General features: G+C 36.7%; 1 protein-coding gene across 7 annotated transcripts in view; it reads right to left on the bottom strand.

Annotated features, from left to right (window-relative positions):
• The window catches only part of MYO16 (myosin XVI), a 366,678-nt gene that overhangs the window by 274,313 nt on the left and 67,575 nt on the right, over positions 1 to 24,790 (bottom strand). For 2 of the 7 annotated variants that reach the window (XM_068180125.1, XM_068180122.1), the window contains exon 1: positions 14,695 to 15,101. The exons of 4 other annotated variants lie outside the window; for them this stretch is intronic. In XM_068180125.1, coding sequence (XP_068036226.1) covers positions 14,695 to 14,722 — 28 coding nt within the window. In that variant the 5' untranslated portion in view covers positions 14,723 to 15,101. Of the gene's footprint in view, positions 1 to 14,694; positions 15,109 to 24,790 lie in introns of those variants that run through there. One more of the 7 variants, XM_068180130.1, reaches the window with a different exon arrangement.

Below are 24,790 nucleotides of genomic sequence, written 5' to 3'. Positions count from 1 at the left end.
TCTGCTCAGACGTATTGTATTTTGACGTTGCATGTGACTTTTCATTAAAGGTAAGCAAACAATCAAACTGTTGACATTGTTTAATGCAGCAAGCCTATCAAATAAGGTGACATGGAATGAGGGTGCATAATTCTTAAAACTACAAATTTCGAAATAATAAGAGACATGCTTACCTTAATTTATGCAAACATGATGATTTTTATGATATTTTAAACAATGAATAATTAAAGTTCTGGGTATCTGAAAGACTATGGTGTCTATAGCATTGAAACAAAATGTAGAGGGTTTAAAGTACCTGGAAAAATGGTAATCTGAGATTCTGAGAATGTATACTTCTACCAAAGCAATAGTCTTTAGGCAGTTTAATCTCACTAAAGAAAAAAGGATAAAAAACCCTCCAAAATAGATACAGTGTTTAGTTTGGGTCCTCTGACACTTAACCCCTACCTTGGTCTATTCTTGCTAAAGATACAATATCAGCTCATTTTCACAATTGCAATTAAATATTTACATTCTAATTTAGATAACTGAAATAGTCCCAAATTGCAGAAAGATAAAATATTTCAAAATTCCAATAACTTCAATAAATATTTAAATAGATTAGCATTCATTCAACAAATTAAAAAAGGCATTTTTTTCATTAAGACAGTACTATTGTACAAAACTTTTAAAGCTGGCTAGCTAACCATAACCACACTACTAACAAAGATAAGTGGGAAAGGCATGCAATGAGCAGCAAGTGCTCTGGCACTTACAGATTCAGATACAAGGATGGTGTAAATCAGTGCAGCTTCATTCAGTTCAAAAAGCTACACTGATGTGCACTCCATGTTTGCTAACAGTAGTCAGACCAGAAATTTAAGCACTGGCCCTTTTAGTAATGCATTTTGCTATTACACATATAAATGACATTATTATACAGGAGGTTTTTCTTCTACCAACATTGCATATTATTTAAATGTATTATGCTGAATTAGAAATAACAATTTATTAGTATTTATGAAACCGAGATGAATTTCATATGTATATTTATATCAGTGATATAAATACTATAAATACTATAGCATAATTGTGTCTGAACCGCAGATCAATGCATTTTTTACAGGTGCTCTCTTCAGAAATCAAAAGTTATTATGTATTTTCTATAGATCTTACAGTTTCCAAAAGATATGTGGCTAAGAACAGCCACAGGAAAGGCTAGCTTAAATCCACCTCAAATTGAAACATTAAGGTCAGCATCAAAATACTTGGATTTGAAAATCTTTTGTTCAGCAGAGGGAAAATTACTTACCATTTGAACAGACTCTCCATTACATTTATTAAGCTGTGAGTGAAGCGTGGTGCTTGCAACCACTCAGCCTGACTTCCACAGCTGAAACCCTTCCATCAGGTCAGTACGGACCTGCTCACTGTAGCAGTGGACTTCATCCTTTTTCTTTTTTCTTGTTTTCCCTTCCCACCCCAAAAGCAGATAATAATGAGGGAGCAGTATAAATGTAAACTATTTACCTTGTAAAGAATGTAAAGAATTCAATTAATGCCAAGTCCTCTGAGAATAAATCACATTGCAGTAAAGGAGCTGATGTGTTTCTCCTATTCTTGGCTTCACAGAGCTTCTTTTAGATGTAATTAGAAAGTTAGGGCTCTTAAATGACACAATACACAAAGCTTCCTCAATTTCTGCTTAACACCCAATTCTGTCTTTGCTGAAGAGCAATCCTGAGCACATTCAAGCAGCCACCCTCTTATAAAATCCTACTCCTGTATGCTGCTCTTCAAGAGCCTTTCTATGTGACTAGACTGGTAAGTAGGAGCTGCAATCAATTTCCAGCTTGATACCAAGGAAAAGTTACTTATCAGATGCTATTTGTCAACTCTATAAGCTTGCTAATAGACTCTATTATCTATCTATCAGCAATTCAGTGAAGTTACACTGTCATTTTCTAAAAATTTATTATATTTACATCAAAGAACCAACTAGTTTGGGATCTTGCCATTGTAGTGATAGAAGAAAATCTGAATAATACCTAATTAAATATAACAGAGGTCTCTGCACTGTCATTTGTGATTTATGCCATGTAGCAGTCTGTGACACACGGAGATTTTATGTTCTAGGTAAAATTCATTAACTGTTTGCCAGCGTATTCAACAAATACAGCCAAACTTCTTGCCTGTGCATTAGCCTTCAGTGTAATAAACCACAGGTTTCAAATACATATGTATGGGGTTCTTCTCATTTTTTTAGAAACACGAAAAAATCATTTTCTTTTGTCTGTTTTTGATGTACAGGGAATTCACAAGTATAAATGGTCTGAAAGAAAATCTGTATGTCCCAGAGCAGTAGTCCTCATCTTTGGATCCCATCCAGAAACTACAGGAATGCAAGCAAAATGAACATACATGATCTGGTCAAGCTCATACTGTTTATTTTGGTAAAGCTGCTATCTCCATCTCCTCTCTACTGCCATTATCCTTCTGTACTCCCATGGAGGATGAGACAAAGGTACAGTCTGAATTCCCACAAACCACAGCATATTTCAAGTAATTTCTCCTGCAAACATCAGAGCCTTTTGTGAAACAAACTAAGACACCATTGTCTGCTCTGGAGCACAGGAATTTCCAACTAGAAAGACTGCACAGTCTGGGATATGAGTAAAACATATTAACCCATTCATCTCATAGAATATCTCAGGTGGGCTTTTTGGAGATAAAAGTCTGTGCTCAAGGTGAATTCAGGGCTTTATTGTAACCTCTTTAAATAATGAGTATTCAGACAATAGGTTGAAACACTGCTCTTTTGGAATTTAAGTAAGTTTTTTGAGCAATCAGACACAAAACTTAGGATATAAGTATTCCCTGACAAAAGAAAAAAAAAACCAAAAAAACAACAACAACAAAAACAAAACCAACAGAAAATAAGAAAATGAGAAGGCCATTAAAAAAATGATTGTCAATTAAAAGTTGTACACCAGTTCATGTTTACTAGTGAAGGTTCATGCAGAAAAAATGAAACACATGTAGACATCACAGCATATAGTCCTAGTTCTCCTCTGATTTTGCTGAGCTCTTGTGCTCCAAGATATAATTATCTATTTTTGTGGCTTCTAAATTTCACAGTGTCTAAAATGAAGACTGCACTGCAACATAGGAGAAAGGTATTTTACAACATAAACCCAAAAGTGTTTATATATGCTCTAGTAAGTAGTAGGAGGGTATATGTAGGCAGGGAACAGTATTTGAGGATAAAAAGTATTTGAAATAGATGAAAGACTGCACAGGAAATAGAACACACAATCTGAGGGTGTTTCATCTTCCCTGTCTATTGGGAGGAGTCTCTAGATACCATCTATAGCCTTTGCCATAGAGAGAACTAGTAGGGACACTTCAAAAATGATCCAGCGGCATAATTAACAATGCTGTAGAACATCAGCAGTCCAATGCCTTTCATTGTTTATGAAATGTAGACATACCCTCTGAAGCTTGTCCCACAAACACCTTATCTTTTGCTTGCAGCAAGGTAAGTGGTGCAAAGTGTGCATGGCATTGCTTTTCACCCAGGCACTGTGGTTTGACTCCAGCCACCAAACCCCACACAGCAGCTCAGTCCTTGCCCCACCAACAGGACTGGGGAGAGAATAGGAAGGGTAAAAGAGGACTCATGGGTTGAAATACAGCTTAACAGGGAAAGCTAAAGCTGCACACAGAAGCAAAGCAAAAAGGAATTAATTCACTGCTTCCCATGGTTTGGCAGGTGTTCAGCTATCTCCAGGAGAGCAGGACACCATCATGCGCAACAGTTACTTGGGAAGACAAACATCATCACTCCAAATGTGCTCCCTTCCTCCTTCTTCCTCCCTACTTTCTGGTATAAGCATGAGGTCCTGTGATCTGGAATATCCCTTTGGTCACTGGGGGTCACCTGTCCTGACTGTGTCTCCTCCCAGACTCCCATGCACCAACAACTCCCTCCTCAGTGTGGTTGCATGAGAAGCAGAAAAACCCTTGTCTCTGTGTTCGCCCTCCTTAGCAATTAACAGAAACATCTCTACGGCCTTGTGTTCAGCACAAATCCAAAACAGAGCCCTGTACTAGACACTGTGAAGAAAATTAACTCTACCCCATCTGAAACCAGCACACCAAGAAGAAGAAATTTGCAGCATGCTTAAATTTCCTTGCAAGACTTTACATGGTGCCTTGTGTGACAAGAGATAATGGCTTGGAAGTTAAGCCTGACATCCTTATGGTAGAAAAGCTACATTATAATTTCTAACCATAATGAAATTGTTGTACAACACTACTAGACAATGTAGTATTCACTTGTTTGAATAAATCATGTCATGCTTAACCTGGTTTTGAAACATTTTCTTGCAACTGGATAGCAGGTTTGGGAGAAAACTTACTAGATGCACATACACAAGTAACATAATCACAAAGACTTTGTTTCCTTAGAAAGATCAAAGCAAAATATGCTTATGTGTTCCCCAAAGCTTAATGGTAGAGCAGCTAATTTTTTTTTTTTTTACGAAATAGCTCAAGTCCCTATGTCAGGATCTGAAGAGAGAATTTAAAGAAATCAGAAAACAGCAGTCATCTGATTAATACTGACTGCACTAACACATTTTTATTTTTAATATATATCTATATATAGACAACTTAGAAGAGAAAACAAATTGACTGTTCGCATTAACCCTTACAACTCTTGGATCTATGAATTTATGTAGCAAGCAATGTATATTTCTTAGAATAATGTACTAATTAATGCTTGTCACTTGCAAAGCCTGTGAGGAAATAGCATCAGAATATTTGGTCATATTTGAATAATCCAAATTGCTGTAAATCACACCAAAAGTAAGTAAAATAAGAAGCTCTAAATCAGAAGGTAGAATGAGAATGAAGAAGAGCTGGGCTTGTCAAATGACAATAAAGAAAGATAAGAAAGAATAGATGAGAAGTCCTCCGGAAAAAAAAAAAAACTCCTTCTAGTCCTTGCACAGGCCTAGCTGTCTTTATTTGGTTGCAATACAAGACTTATGAAATGACAATTAAGTTTTGGCAATAATAGTTATTTCCTTACAGTGCATTAAATGAAGATGTAATAATACATGGATTTCTAGCCCACGCTTTCAGGTATAGGATAGAGAGAAACAAGCACATGCATCCAGGAAGAAATGCACTGGAAAATTCTTCCTGCCATCACAGTATATTATAAAAATTTTGTTACACAGGTACTTAACACAATAGACAGTGAAAAACACCAAGACTGTTGTTAATACTTGTGAATCTGAAATTTGGGAAAGTGAATTAACACATTAGTGCACGGTGAGAGGAAGCCAGAATTACAGTTGTTATACCTCAAGGGTACCAAAGAAGTTGAACAGCAGCAGCAACAACCAACTTGCTTGAATAAAGAAACAAAAAATCAGATTGTTTCAAAACCTGGGGCAGTTCTTTTATCACAGACATTCTCAGATATCATTTTTTAGTCAGCAAATATGCCAGGGCTCAAGAGTCATACAGCATATAAGAATTAGGAATTACAGAAAAACACATTAAAAAACACATAAATCAAAATTTGCAAAAACCTGCACATATAAAAGCTAGTTAAGGATTATGTGAATCAAGACAAAGGGGATATTGAGTATCATACATCATAGGGAGTTAAAAGTCAAAAAGGAAAGTGCTTCACAGACCGAGCCATAAGTACTGGCAAGCACACAGGAAAGGAAATCCTATGCCAAGTGAACTGTGGTTCTACACACAATCTAATAATTTACAGAGATTACTGTAAAGTAAAAGCAGATGGAAAAGTAGTTTACTACACAGTGGAGCTAACAAAAATTCTGCAGTAGGGCTAATATGTAGATCTTTGGTCACTGTTCTGTGCACATCAAGGGACTGCCATCTCAGTTTTCAAATAGCAAGAGGACTGGAAACTGGCCCTCCTCCATTCTGCAGAAAGGCAACTTATCTGGAATACTGCATTCAATTCTAGACAGTCAAATTGGAGCAGTTCAAAAGAAACTACCACAAATGGTTTTGGGGCCCGAGGGAATGATTTATGAGGAAAGATGAAAAGAATTAAATATGCATAGCTTAGCTAAGCAGTGACTAAGGAGAGAAAAGTTAACAGAAATTTAAAGAGTGAAAGGGAAAAAGAGAGGTTATATACCATAAAAATGAAGAGAACATGGAACAATAAAATGAATTTAATATAGTGCAAATTTAGTCAGAGTACCAAGACAAAAATAGTATATATTGATGATATTAACAGGTGAGATCACAAAATTCCTTGTTTGGTGTACTGAGTGGACAGCCACACAAAAGCAACAACACAGGCACAGCTGCTCTATGTTCCTGACACTCAGGTCAGCTCCTTCACTCAGTTCTGAAATCTCCAATTGACCCTGTAAAGCTCTGTGAAGAGAAGCCCTCAGTAAAGTGAAGAACCAACCCATGAGAATTTCTAGCATGTAAAGCCACACCACTGGCATCTGAAAGGCTTCTCTCCTTGCACTGGTGGGGTAATTATTGGGTATGTCCTAGGTAAGGCTGGCTAAGGCTAAAAGAGCAAGGATGATTGCTAGTGAGAACTGGATCTTCATGGGTACGTGAAAATGAAAGCAGGTTTAGTGGCTTTCCTGACACCAATGTTTACAACAGTCTCTAAGGTCACCCTCCACATCTACCATCAAGAATTACACTTGTGTCCATATACTACTATAGCTGTAGGGGCATAGAAACAGAAGCGAAGATAAGCATTACAACATTTGATTGTGAACATGTGCAGCAATGTCCTTTCTGGGTTAAATTAAAATGGGGAAATATGGTTGATAATTTGAAAAAGAGGAAGAGGAAGAAGAGAAAGAAGAAGAAGACAAAGAAGAGAAAGAAGAAGAAACTGAACAACTTGATCTCATTTGAGAAAAATAGTGTCAAAGGCTGGAATCCTAGGCAGGCACTTTTACTGAAGGAATATCTGGGTGAACATAAATGTGTTTTACAGACGTTGAAGAAACTGAAGCAGAAATCAAACAGAAATTATTACTGTAACTCTGGCATTACTGCTCAGAAGAAAGAAAAACGTCACTCCAAGACAAAATACATCTATGTATTCATTGCTGATTAAGAGGAATTAAGTCATTTAGTTTGCCTTAAGACTTTACTTTTCACAATTATGTCTATATAATTTACACATGCCACTTCTGCAACTAACATTAGTACTACAGCTAACAGAATCAAATGATTGCGTTGAAAGGAAAGCAACTGAAAAACAAGCTGTTCAATTCATGTGCGATCTGAATATAAAATGGCTCTCCGTTCACATAAAATGATTGTTGAGTAAGGAATATATTGGTCTAACATTTTTAGAGCTTCCTGCAATAAGCTACCTACAAATACTATTCTTCCCACAAAAAGATAAAAAAAGAGGAAATTTCTACATGCCTGCTTTCCTCCTTTCTCAGTTTAGATGTCAACATTTACAAAACTTTTCACAGGAGAAAGCTTTGATTCCTTTTATGGGAAAGGGATCACATTTGAAGGCTATCGATTAACTCTCCAAATATGACCTTAACACAATGCTCTATTTTCTGCAGACGCCTTTACAAGGTCCCATATATATTTTATGTGTTGTACTTCATAACAGGATTTGCATCAAATGGGACCACAGCAGGAGTCAACCAGCCTGAGGTGGTATGGCCCAGATCTAATGCCTGTCTGTGTGCTCTGAATACTGTTTCCATTTCCTCTGAAATGTCATACTGCACAGAGAGACATTCACAGTAGGATTTACAGCAAAAAATATCAGATTTTATCTCTCTCTTTTTTTCTGAGAATAAGATTTTTGTTTTAAAATCCACTATGAAATAAAAGGGAGTGAAGTACGCTTCCAACAGGAATGTCTGTATTCTAGCTGGATGAAAAGCTAGTAATAAATGACCAAATGCTGTTGCACTGTGTGTGGTGCCCTCCCGTCCACACTCCTTGCCAGGTCCCATCCTAAATCAAAAAGAGGTTTAAACTGCACTAAGTCAGGGCTCTCTGAATCACCTTATAGATGGGGGGAAGTTGTGAGGGACTGTTGTCTTTCAATGTACAAGAATGGCACTGGCAAGAAAACCAGTTCTGGCCATACTGCTTGCATCTGTGTTTCTGCAATTGATACCACACTGACCCATCTGTTGGCTGAAGGGATGTGCAGTAGTCAAAACTTGCAGATTTCTCTTAGTAGGTCTTATATTGCTGTTGTTTTCATTGAGAGCATTTGCTCAAAATCAAACAAATCGAAAGTACTTCTTGTAATAAACAAACAGCATTTTTTCTTTAATTGGTGGTGTTCCTTTATGATATATTAAAAAACTTACAACTCTTTATTTGCTCCAAATCTAACTAAGCTTTTGCTGAATTAATTATTTTTGTTTGATTAAGAACAAATTGAAATTAGTTCTATCTCAGATTTCACTTGCTTTAAAATAATCATGTTTATACTGTTGCAATTTTGATTTGGATGTCAATTGAATTATCTCAAAATATTTTCTGTTTGGTTTTATAACTTAGAAACTGCAAAATTCAGCATGATGCAGTATCTTAATTTGTACGAAACAAGAAAAAGAAATGCGATTATTTGAAACAAGAAGGTACATCAGGGTTGAAAAGTGGCTATATCACTACAATTTCATAAATGGAAACAAAGAGTTAGGGAGGGTTGTGCTGGTGTGTGGGGTGTTTTTCTGCTCTCCATTCCTGCAGCAATCTTCTCAAAAAATGTAATATGGGAATCTGAAGCTTCACACATGCTGTGCCAATATGGTGAGAAAATATGGTACTTTGACCTTTATAAACTTCTTTCATCTGATTTTTAGGGTGGATAGATTTCTTTGCTGTTTGCAGAGTAACTAGAAGAAGAAAGCTCTCCAAATACCAAAATTATAAGGAGTTTCTTATAAACCCTCAGTAAAGTTTTCCACAGAAAGTGCTGATTCTTCTCTTTACTGACAGATTTTTTAGAGTAGCAAACAAAATAATGACAAAAAATAATTGGTGGATGACTGATTTCCACTAAACTACTATAAATAAAACCTATTCTTAGTTGAATGCAAAGTTGGAAATGTTATAGTCTTCATTTGTCCAAGTTAATACTGTTCCTTTTGCTATTATTTCAAAGTGTATTTTTCCAAATTTAATATAAAAATGCATCTTGATAAAATTATTAAATGCTATTCTATGTGATTGAGAAAGTTGTTACTGTGAGGGAAGTTTTATTTACTGGAAACACACTTAGCAAATTATTTGAACTACTACAAGTATGCCAAGCTAATTGGCTTAATGACAGCTCAAAACATGTTTTTCTAAGTATAACTTCCCTACATACTGATATAATTTTTTAAATCTCTTTCCTTGCACCCAGTGTCATGAATATCAAACTTGTTAGTATTTAGATTAGGTAAAAAATTAGTTCAAATTAAAAAATTCATATTGCATTTCTGTCATTGTCACATGAACTCATGATCTGGAGAACAGATAGATAAACACATCTAACTGGTACAGAGATACTGGCATTCATAGGTGGCAATTAATATCCTGTTTTCCTGTTGGCCTGCACTTATCCTGTGATCACAGGGAGAGACAGAGAGCTAAGAAGTGTAAAGGAAGTAAGAATATTCTAGATGTGGCTCTCTTTGTATTAGGGTTAGTAAGATAAAACCCATTTGGTCTTAAATGAATAATTAAAAACCTTGGTTTTTAGATATCTTTCATGACATCTGAATTATCATATAACTTTTTTAAAAAAGTTTGCATTGCATATCACTGATACATCAGACATATTCAGTCTGTCAAAATGGGATACAAAATATAATGCATTGTATTAGCATTCTCTTATACATTTTTACAGTATAAGTGTCTCAAACAAATACCTTTCATCAAAATCTCTTTACTCCCCCAGACTTGTTTTATGTACCTTCACAGGACCTTGAAACTCCCAAGCAGTGGTTCATTTCACATAGCCACTCCTCCCTCTCTTTCAGGATTCCCAGGGTAGATGACTCTTGACTCTGCCTCCCAGTTTCATTTCCAGCAGGCAGGATCACTCACCCATGCCAGGCATCTAATTTCAGTAACAATCTTAACCTCATGCCACAGGTCACAGTGTTATAAGCATGTACAAGGGAAAGGAATTTTTCCCTGCAGCCATGGTGTACTTAGCTCTGTTATTGCAGAAATAAACCATGACACAAGAGTCAGCAGACACTATCATGAACTCTCAACTTAGATGGGATAAGGACTGTCACAGACATCCTGCTTCTGTTTACAGCTCTCATTTCCACCACCTGCATATTTTTACTATTTTGTCCCTAGAGCTCCTTATTGGAACAGAAGACATGTCCAAGAAGATGTGAGAATTCTCTGGGACACCAGAATATACAATAAATAAATTATTACCACTTCCTGCCTAACCCTGGACTAGAAGAAATCCTGTTCATGGGAAGAAGAAAACATTTCAAAAAATTTGCTAGTTCTCTTATATCACCAACCATTTAGTGTGACAGAACACCTATGTGCCACTGTTACTTGGGTCGTGACACATCCTGCACATGCTGCCACAGAGGTAAATGGTTGCTGCATCACAGACCAACTACAGGTCTCCAATTTTTCTTTTCAGGCTCTTGCTCTCTTATTTGGTCTAACCTAGAGTAACTCACTCTACTGAGGCACAGATCAAAGATTCACAGGCTGTCCCACAGTAAGAAAGCTGATACAAAGGTATCGTGTTTCACCCCCGGTATTACTTCTTCATCCCTGGGAGAATCAAGTTCAAGTCTCCATCCTCTGAAAACTGAAACTAATGTATCATATCACATCTTCCCCCCACCATTTCCAAGCTCCATAAGGTTCAGGTAGAGCTATCACTTCATGGACAATCCTTGCCATGTAATCAGGCCCTGAAGGTAATAAGGGATATATATTGAATAAAATTATTAAGTTTATTTTCTACCTGGTTTCAAATCCTGGATTAAATTTTTCAATAAAAATCTAATTAGTATTTCCATCCCAAATCACTGTAGGTATTGGTCTGTCACAGAGCACAATTCAGTGGGCTTTAATTCATGCAAAGGATTTAAAGGAATTGGAAACAGATAAACCAGAAAGAAGAAGAAGCTGATGTTCAGATTTTATGGTCCTAATATTTGGATAAATTCAGTTGGCTTGGACTTCCACCAGGCAGGATTATAACTCCTTCTAGCAAGGTTTTTATTCTGTTTGCACTTATGCACCTCTACAGCATTTGCAGTGGAAATCAGACTCTGGAGTAACAAACTTAATCTTCCTTGCTAAAATAGTGATTTTCTTAGTTACCTTTGTGGATCCCTCAGAGGAAGTCCGGAGCAAAGGTAGAAAACCACTGCCATAACATGTAAATGATGATATATATATATCATAACTAGATATAAAAGGGACAGAAGGCAGCAGCAAGGTGCTGCCTAATTTGCAAAATTACATTAATTTGTACAATCTGTCACAAAAATCAAGAGAAAATGATACCCTGCAGCTGGCAGATAATATTTGATACTCTCCTGCAAACCACTGTTCTCTTTTCTGAATACTCACACTCACAGATTGCCAAGGATAAGATACCAGCACAGACAGGGACAGCTCTGAGCAGCAGCAATACTTGGCTGCAAAAAAGGAGATGGGCATGAGTAGTGACAACATGAGCTGCTCCAGCAGGCAGACACACTTTCAGCTTAGTGCTAAATGCTGCAGGTGCCAGCTAAAGACAACATGATGGCTGCAGCAGGCGCAATTCCAGAGTATTAGTGGGATGAAAGACCTCACTGGGCATGGTCCCAGAAAATCTGGTCTATTTTGACTACACAGCTACCCCTGCTCAGAGCAGGAGAGAATATCCAGAGAATGGCAACAGAGCTGGAGAAGGGTCAGGAGCGCAAGTCTTATGAGGAGCAGCTGAGGCAGCTGGGGTTGTTTAACTTGGAGGAAAGGATGCTCAGGAGACACCTTATCACTCTCTGCAATTGTCTTAAAGAAGGCTGTAATGAGTCTCTTCTCTCAGGTAACAAGAGATAGGACAAGAAGAAATGGCCTCAAATTGTGCCAGGGAAGGTTTAGATTGGATATTAGGAAAAATTAATTCACTGAAAGTGTGGTCAACACTGAAACAGTCTGCCCAGGGAATTGGTTGAATTGCAATCCCTGGAACTGTCGAAAAAACATGTAGATATGGTGCTTGGGGCTGTGGTTTAGTGCTGGATATGGCAGTATTAATACAATGGTTGGACTCCATGATCTTAGAGGTCTTTTCCAACATTAATGATTTTATGAGTCTGTAGTGGACTGAAGAGATTTCAAAGTTGGATCTTTCCAGACAGAAAACACTTGTGACTATATGGTGACTTATATGGTGAAGTATATCTGATTTTCACAGCTTTCTAATGGGAGAAATGCCATGAAGAAAATTAAAGAATATTATTAAAATTGTACTTAAATCATCGGAGAATAGCTATAGCCCTTCCCAGCTCAGATTTCCATACCCAACTTCTGCAAAGATTAAAAAAAAACAATATGCAAACATATGAAAAAGCTAGGTACATAGCACTATAGCTCATAAAACACTAGCTTTTAAGTCTCATTAATATATGACTTTTAGATATTTCCCCTCTACCCAAAGTAGTCCAAGAGACAGTGCTCTGCTCTGGATCAGTGTCTTTTCTTTCTGATACAGAAATCATTGGTGAAATGAGTTAAAAACAAAGTGGGCTGTGAAGAGTCACGTTCCAACCACTGTGAGATTCAGCTGTTCTCAGCACATCTCAGAATACTGCTGGTGCTGCAACTGCGCACGCAGCCCTGGCCCATCTTTGGTCCCAGCTGTCTGCCAAACACAAGTATCTGCAACATATTGGCACGTTAAGTCAGATAATAACGCTCAGGGGAGCATCGCAGAGGAAGTGCTTCTCCTTCACTAATTACAGGTGGAAAAGGAAGCACTTCTGCCAATTCTGAGAATCATGGGCAGTGAAAAAAACTCCTGTCAGGCTCCAGCCAGCATCCGTTGTCTTCTAAAGGACACTATTTGGAAAGAAAAGAGCTTTGTGGTAAAACACCCCAATTTACTGAGAATTCATTTATCAAAATTCCAAATCTGAAAAACAGGAAACAAATATTATTGACAAAATTGATGCTGTACATTCACCTTTCCCTCTGCTGTGTTTTAGTCCTTCATCTCTGCAATCAATGCAATGAACATCCCAATTAGTCATCATTTACTTCCTTTTTACAGAAGAACCTCAGGGCCATCCTCATATCTTTCCTATAGTTTCACTGAAGTATTACTTATTTAGTATGCTATTGACACTCACATGCCTATCTAGATTTGCTACAATTTCACTGTGAGAGTAATTTAAAAGTGAATAAAAAACAAACAATACTTTTTTGACATCTTCAAGATAGCTATATTGCAAATTCCTCTTTTGCATTTATCAAATCTCAATAGAAGCTAAAAAATTTATTCCTAGAATGCACCTCTAAAACTGTGGAGTAAAACTACTCTGCTTCTCCATATGAACAGGGAATTTTAACCCCCACTAGTATTAAAAGCAGTCCATACACCAGTCCCACTGAATGCAGACAAGAGGAAACCCATAGAAATAATTTTTCTAAGTACTAAAATACTTTCAGGGCACCTTAATTTCATATTAAGACAGCAAAGAACCACATTATTTGCTTATTAACTATAACACAGTGTTTTAAAAATAGTTTCAAAGTGTCCTTGGTGCACTTAAGTCATCAAAGACCATGATCAAGAGAGAAAAACCTTTTACAGCAGTCTGCTATTTGACATGTAAAAACTGTGCCATAATCGCTAAAGTCTGAAGTTTTCTAAGTCCTTAAAGTAAATAAAATCTATGGCTATTTAACTACTGCTGGCTGTCCAAAACTAGTATTTAAAGAATAATTCATTTCTCTGGTGTAAACCCAGTAATTTCCACTCAGACCCTGGATGCTTTCAAAGGCAAATCCTATAAAACTGAAAAATGTGCAGCAAGGAAGACAAGCAACCTTGAAAAAAAAAATGCTGTTAGGAATTTCCTCTGCAATGAATCAAATACATTTAGCATAGATCCCAATTTCAGGATGTCTTTAAGGAAGCAAGCTTGCATGATTCAAGGTTAAAAGTTCATTGTTATTTTTTTAAATCTGTCACAACAAATAGCTAAATATTCTGACAAGGAGGGGATACAAATATTTGATTTACAGTAGGTGGTGAGCTGGGCTCACAATTATAAAGCTATTCTCATTTGTATATCCTTGCAAAGTGTGAGAGCCATGTTCCAAGGTTGTCCTTAAAGGCGTCCTTAACACAATGCTGTCAATGACGTTTCTTCTTTTCGGACATTACATTCTTTGGTGATTAATTTAAACAAAAGTTTTAAAAGCTGTTCATTATGAAGTTCAGAATGAGAACATTATTAGACACACAATGAAGTTACCTCTGAACAGAGGACAGAATCACTGGGCTCTGCCTATATATTCATATGCAAAGTAACAACTCCCCTTCCCCACTACTATATTGACATCATGCAGCATCTGCATTCGACTTTTTGCATATGTAATGAAAAGACACACCTCAGAAAATAAAGACAGTTTTAAAAGCAAAATAACCATTTTGTTACTTACAGCATTTGATAAAATGGTAATGAGACATTCTTTCATCTCAGGCTGTAGTCTTGCTACAGGTTTCAGCATTCTCTTCTGCTACAACTGTCATGCCCAGAAAATGCATTATTTAAAGCCCTTCCTCAGGTATCCAGTACACCTCAGAATACATTATTCAGCGTAGTTTCTGTTCCAGGATCTTGCAGAGGCTTCCAAGTCACCCTCACCCGGCTGTTGGAGTTACGATAAACCTCTGTGCGTCTTGAACCATGACTACTGCACGTGCTATTGTAGCACAATTGATTGACACCGCTCCTAATCCCACATCCCCAGGAACAGAAGGATTTAATTGGTGTGCACTTGCAGCCACATTCTTCCAGCACTGAGGTGTGCTGCTGCACTGCGGCTTTCACAGTCCTGCCAGTTAATGGCTTTTCAATAGCTTTCAAATGGCAGCAAACTAAGCTTGATGAGTGGGCTCGAATGAAATAGCAGAACAGGGGACCTTAAATTTTATTTCTGCATGTTGTTTGTGTGCCAAATGCGACCAGATTTTTAGCTAGTACTAAACCAGGATTATTTTTAGTTGCCACCAGTTGCTGTGTGAATAGGAAATTGATATAGGTTTCCAAGAATAAACATCTTTTAGCATCACAGATTATTTTTCAGTATATTATAAGGTAAAAATCAGGATAGAGCTTACAGCCATCTTCAGACTCTCATGGCTTATGCATGGATTAATTTACATTGAACTAAAAACATGCTTGTGTGTACATTTCTTGATATGTTCCTGTTCTATCATTTCTTTGTGTTGCAATGCATCTTTTTCACAGATGGAATATTTATGTAAGGAGACAAAAACTGCAAGCTCTGCATGGTTTATATCATGATTATGCGCATGTTATCTAATGACATTTAAATCACTGATTGTAAGACAAAAAGCCTAAGAAAATGCATCACTAAGAACAAGTCCATACAATTGTTTATCACAATGTAGAATAACAAGTCAATGTACACTGACGCATTGCCCGGTTTCAGATTAAGAGCACACAAAAGGCAGACCTGCATTGTATTTTAAACACCCAGGCTGCAGCATCCTCTGAGAACAGTTTCTGCATTACTTTGCCAGGAACAGTTACCCATGAATTTGGCTACTACTTCTGTGAGATAAAACCCATTTGGCTACCACTGTGAGAAACCTACAGCTGAACTGCAGTAAAATATTTTTATAGTATCAAAAAATAGTTTAAGAAAACTGTACTCAGTGAAGACCTCCATTTGCTTACCATGCCTCATGCTTGCCATAGTCAACACTTCACTGAGTGAGAGCTCTTGTAAAGGAAAACTGATAGCCCAGCCATATTTACATCTTTTATTCATCTGAAAGGGTTCTCACCTACTATTTTGTATACATAACATTTTAACAGCTACAAAGTGTTAAAAGGACTACAAAGGAAAAAGGGTCTAACTAATTAGTGAGGATCACTAATTCAGATTCTATTAACTATTCTGCAAAGTTCCCATAAGAGCAGAAAGATATATATTCACAGGCTTCCAGTGATCCATTAGCAAAACCCTTAGGTGAAATCTCTCAGCTCCTAATAGCCACATATTTCACATCTGGTTTAAAGTCAAATACCCACAGCAATTCTTTTGCAGAACTAATTATTTAGGTGTTTTGGATTTCTTCCTGAAAACATAGTTTTCCAGAAGAAAGTGAAAGACAAATCAAATAATAACCAGAGGGACATAGGGATAAATTATATAAAACACAATACAGAAATTACATTACCATGAAAATTTTTTACTGTAAAGCTCAGAAGTCCAAAGTAATTAAATCTATCCAGACTGTCTTTCACACCTATACAACACTAGGCCAGTTTGGGCCATATGGCTTATAAAATAAACATACAGAGTTTTTTAAGACGCAATGTTAATCATAGTTCATGAGCAAGTGTCAAGTAATCTGACAAAAAGGCCTTAGAGCAATACTTTTTGGTGGAGACATTCCTGACAGGTTCATCTCTGACGACACTGTCAGGAAAACAGGCTGCCATATCTAATAACATCATGCTTCACCATACCACACTGGTTAAAACCAGGAGCACCTTGGTAAACAATGGTGAGTGAGAGAAATGGACAAATGATGCTTTTCAGCAGACAGACATAAAAGGAAGAAAAAGTACCTGATTTTAGCTTGAACAGAATGTGAAGGAAAAGTATTTGGATCTGTCTCATTTTAGATTGCAATATATGAGATTATGTATTGCATTGCCATAGTAAAAATTTTCGATGGTGGAACCTGATAGAATTTATGTGACAGGCTAGACTACATCCTCCAACCTTCAAGGAATGGAAGAGTGAATTCAACAATGCTAAGTGCATGGTCCTGCACCTGGGTCGAGGCAAACCCCAGTATCAATACAGACTCAGGGATCAAGGGATTGGGAACAGTCCTGCTGAGAAGGACTGGGAGTTACTCATGAAAAGCTGGACATGAGCCAGCAACATGTGCTTGCAGCCCAGAAAGCCAACTGTGTCCTGGGCTGCTTCAAAAGAAATATGGCAGGTCAAGGGAGGTGATCCTGCCCCTCTCCTCTGCCCTTATGGGATCCCCAACCCTGGAAACATTCAAGGTCAGAATGGGCAGGGCTCTGAGCAACCCGATCAAGTTGAAGGTGTCACTGCCTATTGCAGAAGAGGCTTGGACTAGATGACTTTTAAAGGTCCCTTTCAATCCAAAATGTTCTACGATTCTACATCCTTTACAGAGAGTGTTTAGGTACAGGACAGACCCTTGAATGCAGCAAGCTCTTGACTTGACATTTGCATCAGACAGACTGGGAACAGTGCTGTTCTCTATATGCTCTGATTTCTTCTCTCCTAACGTACGCTGGTCCACGTCATCAGGGAAGAATGTGTGACTGTTTGACAAAGGAGGGTTGCACTGCTACACCATAGCTTGGGTCTGTGCCCTTCAGCTCAACTGCTGGACTAATCAAGTCTATAAGCACCATGTAGCCACCTGCAGCAGGGCACTGTGCATTTTCCCATTCTCCAGGAGTCTGTATGCCAAAAATATGTGGTCAGTTACTCAAGTATGAATAACAGTCCCCAGACAAATGGAAAAAAGGCACAAACTTTTCAAGAGGTGGCACCTGGCAGATGGCAACCTCAATAGGCCTTTTATTTTAGAAAACTGTGTTGTTTTGTTTTTTTTTTTTAAATTTTGTAACATAACTAGTTTTATTATGTGGGTAATTATAATTAATGGGTTTTGAAAAAGCAGTGAACACATAAATGGAAAGAAAACATTGAAAGCAATGTATATTGCTATCAGCAGGAAGTTCTGACATATTGAAGGGCAGCATCAAAGAGAATTAAGAACAATAGATAACTGCAAATGCAGAGAGAGGATGAACCTTCAGGAGAAGGGGCAGCTGAACTTGAGGTAAAAGGAAGCCACAATACTTACCTCTGGAATACTTAAGAAGACAAAATCTGTTTCACCTGCTGGAAAGACATTATTTCCAGTGCAATCTTTTGCTAGGTTGGAGAGTAGAGGAAGAACAGAGAAGAAACCACTATGATGGTGAGTTGTCGATGTCATAAACAAAGATTTCAAGTGTAAGAAAAAAATATAGTTTTTTGGAATGACTCCAAAGGAGGGAATACTTAATTGTAGGTGATTTTACAAAACAAATTGCACAATTTGGTTATTCCCAAGAAAGGGATATTAGCCATGTTAGGTATTATCTCCTGACTGAACTCCAGCAAAAAACCAAAAGAGAAAAAACATATAAACAGCACTTACAATCTGACCATATAAACTATGGAATTATACATAGACAGGCTCTGAGGGCATTGTAAACCTACTTTCTGTAAAGTAAATGTAACATTGGAAAGTTTTCAATCACAGCTCCAGTGGTTCTCTAAAGATTACACTGGTGTTTAAGTCTACAAAAAGGCACAAATGCTCTTGAGCTGGGGACAAAGATTGAGCTGGTACTAAATCTGGTGATAAAACACTTAATGTATTTGATTTTTTCCAGCTAGGCAAAAATATAAATAAAATAGAGTCAAGGTCAGAAAACAAACTTTTCTGGAAAAAATCCTTGCCCACCTCTCCCTATAGAGAGAAAACAGCCAATTTAATTATTTATAGAAATTCCACATTCAATAAAATTACAAAGTTATTTAAAGAGAATCTTGGAACCAGTCAGCCATCAGTAGGATAGTTCTATTTCTTACGATAAACACTTATCTAGGGATCACCATCTCAGAGTAGACACTGCTTTCATATCTCAGTTTCCAAGGCTCAGACTTAGAAATGCACCTATGAAGTGCTTCCTAAAACAACCCAGCAAACAAGAACACTTTAAAATAAGGTTTTGCTGACAAGAACTGAGACATGTATTGTACTCATATCATGTAAATACCTTGCTGCTCTTCCAGTGTCTCCTGGTTCCATAAATAACCGAACATTTAATAATTTTATCATCTTAGTACTTTGCAATTCACATATAACTGAAAGATTTGATAGAGGTATGGAGAACTATCCAGAAGCAATTTGAATAATGAGAAAAACACCGTGACTACTGGTTTTACATACATGACAGATGCTCCCTATTGATGCCATTTTTGCTCAGTGCAGCAAAGCTTGTTATATTCCTTCAGATGTTACAACTTCATTGCACTACTTATGGGTTGGGGCTGCAGACAAAAAAAGCGGAATGCAGAGTAGCACTGACATGGCTCATTGACAAGTGATACTGCTTAGCAATCAAACCTTGGCCATTCTATCCAGCTGCCAACAAGCCACTCTTCAGATAACATCTGGTAGCTCTATGCTTTATCAGGAAGCTGGAATGAGCCCTAGCAGATGCAGATACTTAGCAAGAAGGACTGTACTAATTTTCTCTACATGAGTCACAGCAGAACACAGCAGTTTCTCAAAATAATTTTTTCTATGAACTTGCATGTCAGATGAATATGAGGTTTACTACAGAGATTGCAGAAACAAATCAAATCTAATCATTCAATCAATCACTCAGTGTGGTTAACCTCTAGAGGACCAGATGACTTTTTGTTTTCTCTTCCCTCTTCCCTTCCTCCAAATTTTGCATCCTTTCCTTGTTTTCCCATTTCACAGGAAATGCCTCGATTTTTCAGGAAGCTGGCAATCTTCCCCCCATTCTTCTACCTAGAGATTGAAAAAAGTGAAAAAAAAATCCTTTTTCTTCTTCCCTATATACTGTTGTAACTGAATGTATATGGGTGGACTAATCTGTAATCATTCTTTAATGAATTGAAAACAGGATATTATTACCCACTACTGATGAAGTTTGCAAAATTACCTGTAGAAGTCATGTGCCATTTGAAAGTATTACTCACTTCCTGCCACACTCAAAATGACAGTTTTTCAGGCTGTGAGTAGGTCTGGCAGCTCCTTAACTGATGAGATGAAGAAGCTCTCACTTGTTGTGGGAGAGCCTAGAGCTGAGGTAATAACAAGGCCAAATACAAGAAGAAATCCCAATAATCTCATATATGGTTAGTCTTATGTTTGGCACTGGTAGTGACTTGATAATTAACTTCTTCACTACAATGTGTGAATATGCTTTTTTAAATTAGATTTCTTAATAGATTTGATGAAAGACTGCTACAGAGAGAAGCTGCAGACATTTTATATGCAAAATCCCTTACGAGACTGAAAAGACACCAGCAAGACATGCTAAAATGGTAAGCAGAAAAACATAACAACACCCAGACATAAGAAAAAAAAATTCCATGAATTTCCATGTAATAAGTTATTCTATGGTCAGATAGTTTTTTTTTTTTTTTTTAAGTTTAGGATATTTGGGAAAGAAAGAGGCAGGAAGACTAATTCAATTCAACATGAAAAATGTACTGCTATCCTCTTGATAATTAGCAAATGTGATGACTCTGTATTGTATCCCTAATTTTTTTTTAATTGGTTTGATCATTTTAAAACCAGGAGAAAAATAATTACAATACTATTAGATGAACAGTAAGTCAAGAGTAGACCAGAGGAATTGTGTATCCTTTTTCAGAGCAAAAGTTACTACAATAACATAAATCTTGAAGTACAACAACCTGAAAGGATGGCAGAAGGAGTCTTTTAGACAGAAGGTATTCCTAATTTAGGAAAAAAATTAACTTAAGCCAAAGAAGTAAGTGATGGAATAAGACTCTTCTAGGACTGCAGGACAGCACAGAGGACAGGGTGGCAATTTCAACAATTTTAGAAATTACTCCAGTATTTGGTATCCCAAAGGGGAAAAAAAAAAAAAAAAAAAAAAGAATTGATGTTGAAGATTTGTAAGGGATGGCGAAGTGTTAGTATTTTAAATTACTCAACCACATCATTCAAAAAAACCTACCAAAACAAAACCACACGTACCATATACAAGTGCTATAGACTAAGACAAGAATGAATTTAAGTTTAAACTGAAGTTACAAGATACTAAGGTTTTGTAGATACAACATGAACATTAGAAAACTGACAATTATTGTGCTGAAAATTATGATGCACATAACAGTTTCAATATAGACAATGTAAGTAAAATGCAGCATTATTAAATTATATAAAAAATAATCTGAAAAGACTAAATTTAGGCAAAAAAAGCTACCCAAGGCTTATTTTATTTTCTGATTTTTCTACTGTACATTTTATCTCACACTAAATACAATACCACTTTGTTTCCCCAGCCTTTCTGCACTTCTTTCTTCATGAAACTCAGCACAGGTTGTTAATGCATATTTGTCTTACACTGTTTTCTTATGAAGCACAGAGAAAATGGGAGGGAAGAGGTGCAAGGTATGGAAAAGGACATGTCACTTTTATTAAATTGACTGTGCTGACGTATGTGCACAATGTAGCAACTTGAAGCTGGGACGATCTCCGCTTCTGCACCTTCTTCAGTTTCTAATGCACATATTTACTTATCTCCTCTTTTTTCTTTGTCTGTGTCAACATGTAAAGAATTCATTATCCTGATCACAAAGACCAGGTGAGAGTCCAACTTGATAAGAAAAATTAGCAAATCAAAGGGTATGATGATAAGAACTTTTGACATGACATAAAATAACATGATATTGCTTGAAGATGATATGGACAAGTCCATAAGCTCACTGAACAAGAGCAGCATGCAGGATTTACTGCACTCTGTACAAGTGAGAGATGAAGTATCTACTGCACTCTGCTTGAATATAATAGAACTACATCTCATTCTCAAACTAGCAAAGAATGGATAAGAAGTTAACAAGAACTAGGCAGCTGCTTTGGAAAGAAAGGGGTAATGAAAAAAAATATTTGAAGAAGCAAGGAAACAGACGTATAGTAAGATGACTACTAAAGGCACTGATTTATAAAGGTGTCCAAGCAACAGTGAGAAAGAAGTAAATCTATATAATTTTAATTACATTTTCTGTAGTCAAAAAAAGGGCATTCAGTGAGGCAAGTTACAAACAAAGACAGTCAGAAAGATAGTGGAAAAGAACATCTCCAAGTGAGCGGTGGACAGGTCACAGCTGAGACGCCAGTGATCAAGAACAATAAAAGGGAGGATTCCCAAACATAGACTAAGAATGATGTGAAGAGCACTGAGGATTAATCAATAAACACAAGATGCTTGGTAATCAGTTCCTTCAAACAGAAATAAATGAAATATCCAGTTCAGATCTCTGTGTTTTTTACAAACATGAATAATAAAGGCAAAAGCCATCAAGTCAGCAAAGAGCTGGTTTACACATAACCCAGTAAAGAGTAAGTCACCCTTATACACTTAATGCACATATCCCTAGATCATCAATAACCATCAGCACATGAGCTGAATCTTATTAAAATTCAGATAGCTGAAACACAGCTTTCCTATTTTATAAAAACGTACTCTTTGTGTGTTTCATTCCCCATGATCTGAAAACCTGTGGAACTTATTCTTAGAGTACATTCACTTTTTTCTCCTATGGTTGGCTGTTCATATCAAACAGAAGATTTATTTCTTTGCTCTCAAATGAACTTATTCTTTTAATCAAACACTGTATTACAAAAGTAGTTATAATTTTAGTTTTGTTTTCTTGAAAATACAGTAGTAATTACCTTTAATTTCAAACAGCAAAGGACACATGAGAAAGTATGAGGAAGAAATGTACAAGTATAACAGTAAAACACATCTATAAAGAAGAATTATCCAGCAGGGTAAATCATGGTACCACAACCAATATATAAGGCTTTTTTGTTTGATTGGGTTTTTTGCTTTAATTTATAGCAGAGTATTCCTTCAGAAAGAAAAGAAGCATCCAGCACCTTGCCATCCTGGCAGAGGGCAAAACTGCACAAGAAGTCATTTCCATCACCCAAAATACCTTAGGCTGAAATCTCCGTGGATTGCAACTTCTAGTCTGTAAATTCTTAGAAGAGAAAGCCACACAAGTTGGTGTTGACTATAAATCATTCTTTGATTCTTAAACTCTAACCTCAAAACCAGCAGGGGTTTTGTCACTGCCTTCAAAGGATGCAGAGTGAAACACTTAAAAGCAAAATGACCTAAGATTATTGGAAAATTACATAAATGAGCTCTCTTGGAAAAAATAATTAGCAATTATGCATAGCACACCAAGACTAATTTGCTTAACATCTCCCAAATGCTCCTGTTACAGTTGGTGTTAACTGGAGACCATGCATTTATCCATTTCTCAGTGTCTTTGTCATTTCAAAACCACTTTTCCTTATCATTGCCAACATATTTCTGTCATATTTGAGGACAACTTAGCAGCAGGTAATGCTAATTAGACTAGAGAAATCAGTGACATTTTTTTCACCAAATCTGGGTTCAACCTTTTATTGTCTTGGCTGAAGTCAAGAGAAGATCAGTACCTTTTACTATCAATCCTTATGTATATTCTATCTATATAAATCAAACATTTAGTTGGCATAGCTTTATTGAGTTAGGTTCTCTATGTCTTAAGGAGAAAAATAATTACATCTGCTAAAAAATATCAACATTTGCTAAACATAACTATAGTGTCTGAATATAACACATTGAGAGTATTTCCTAAGAACTGTTTTGAATTAGAATGCATTCAAATCATCAGAAGCAAATTTCAAAAAAGGACTTTGAACATATGAAAACAGCACACATGTACACAATAAGATGGAAAGTTCAAGTGCTTTGTGATATTAACATGTTTTTTACTGTGTGTTTCTGACTTTTTTCTCCTTTTGATTAGAATACTATACATAATACAGAAGACAAGTTATAGACAATTTTTTGAGATTCAATCTAAAATTCACAACCACATTTAGAATACTTCAAAATTGGCATAGCTAAAGAATGAGTTAATAGGGTCTTTCAGACACTAACTAAGGAGATCATATAATCTACATAAAGGATGATAGAAAAACATGATTCAGTAGATACAGATTATTTCACAGTGAGCCTGGTGACTGCGGGGTGACAAGGCAGGTGAGAAGATTTTCTTCACTGCATTAAGGTGCTGATGATGGACATGTGAAAGACAGCTCCTGATATGCCAAAGGGATGCCTTATCTCAGGTGGTTTGAGGAAGTATAACCTGGATAAGAGACATTAATATACCCCAAAGAGTTATAAATGTGATTGTGACCCTGGCAATGACCAAAAAAAAAAAAAAAAAATTTCCAACTAAAAGTTGGTGCAATCTCATGAATGCAATCTGGGACATTTGGCAAAAAAGTAGCGCCCTTAACAATGCAGCTCAGGAAATCTGCAGCAAATGAACTGGACAGAAGGAAGGAGGGTTTTCAGATTTTGAGAAAAGAATTACTAGCTAATTTTTCTTGCTTGTTGTTTCCTCTTTTTTTTTTTTTTGGTATAAATATTTGAAACTATAACCTATTTTGCATGTTGTATTTCTGTTTAAAAATATCTGAAACTAAAAGCAAGTTCATGGTAGTTAGCCAACATCAAAGAACTTCACATTAGTCAGCACGATTATGACTTTAATACAGGAGCTAAAAGGTCACGTTGAGACCCTAGTTGGCCTAAGTTGCCAGCACAGGCAAGCACACCACTACAAGCCATGATGGCTACCTCACATTGTTCCTCAGAGGAGC

The sequence above is a fragment of the Anomalospiza imberbis genome, chromosome 2, assembly GCF_031753505.1.
Source record: "Anomalospiza imberbis isolate Cuckoo-Finch-1a 21T00152 chromosome 2, ASM3175350v1, whole genome shotgun sequence".
NCBI lineage: Eukaryota > Metazoa > Chordata > Aves > Passeriformes > Viduidae > Anomalospiza > Anomalospiza imberbis.
The sequence above is the reverse complement of the archived record's forward strand: the minus strand, read 5'-3'. Positions and strand labels throughout refer to the sequence as shown.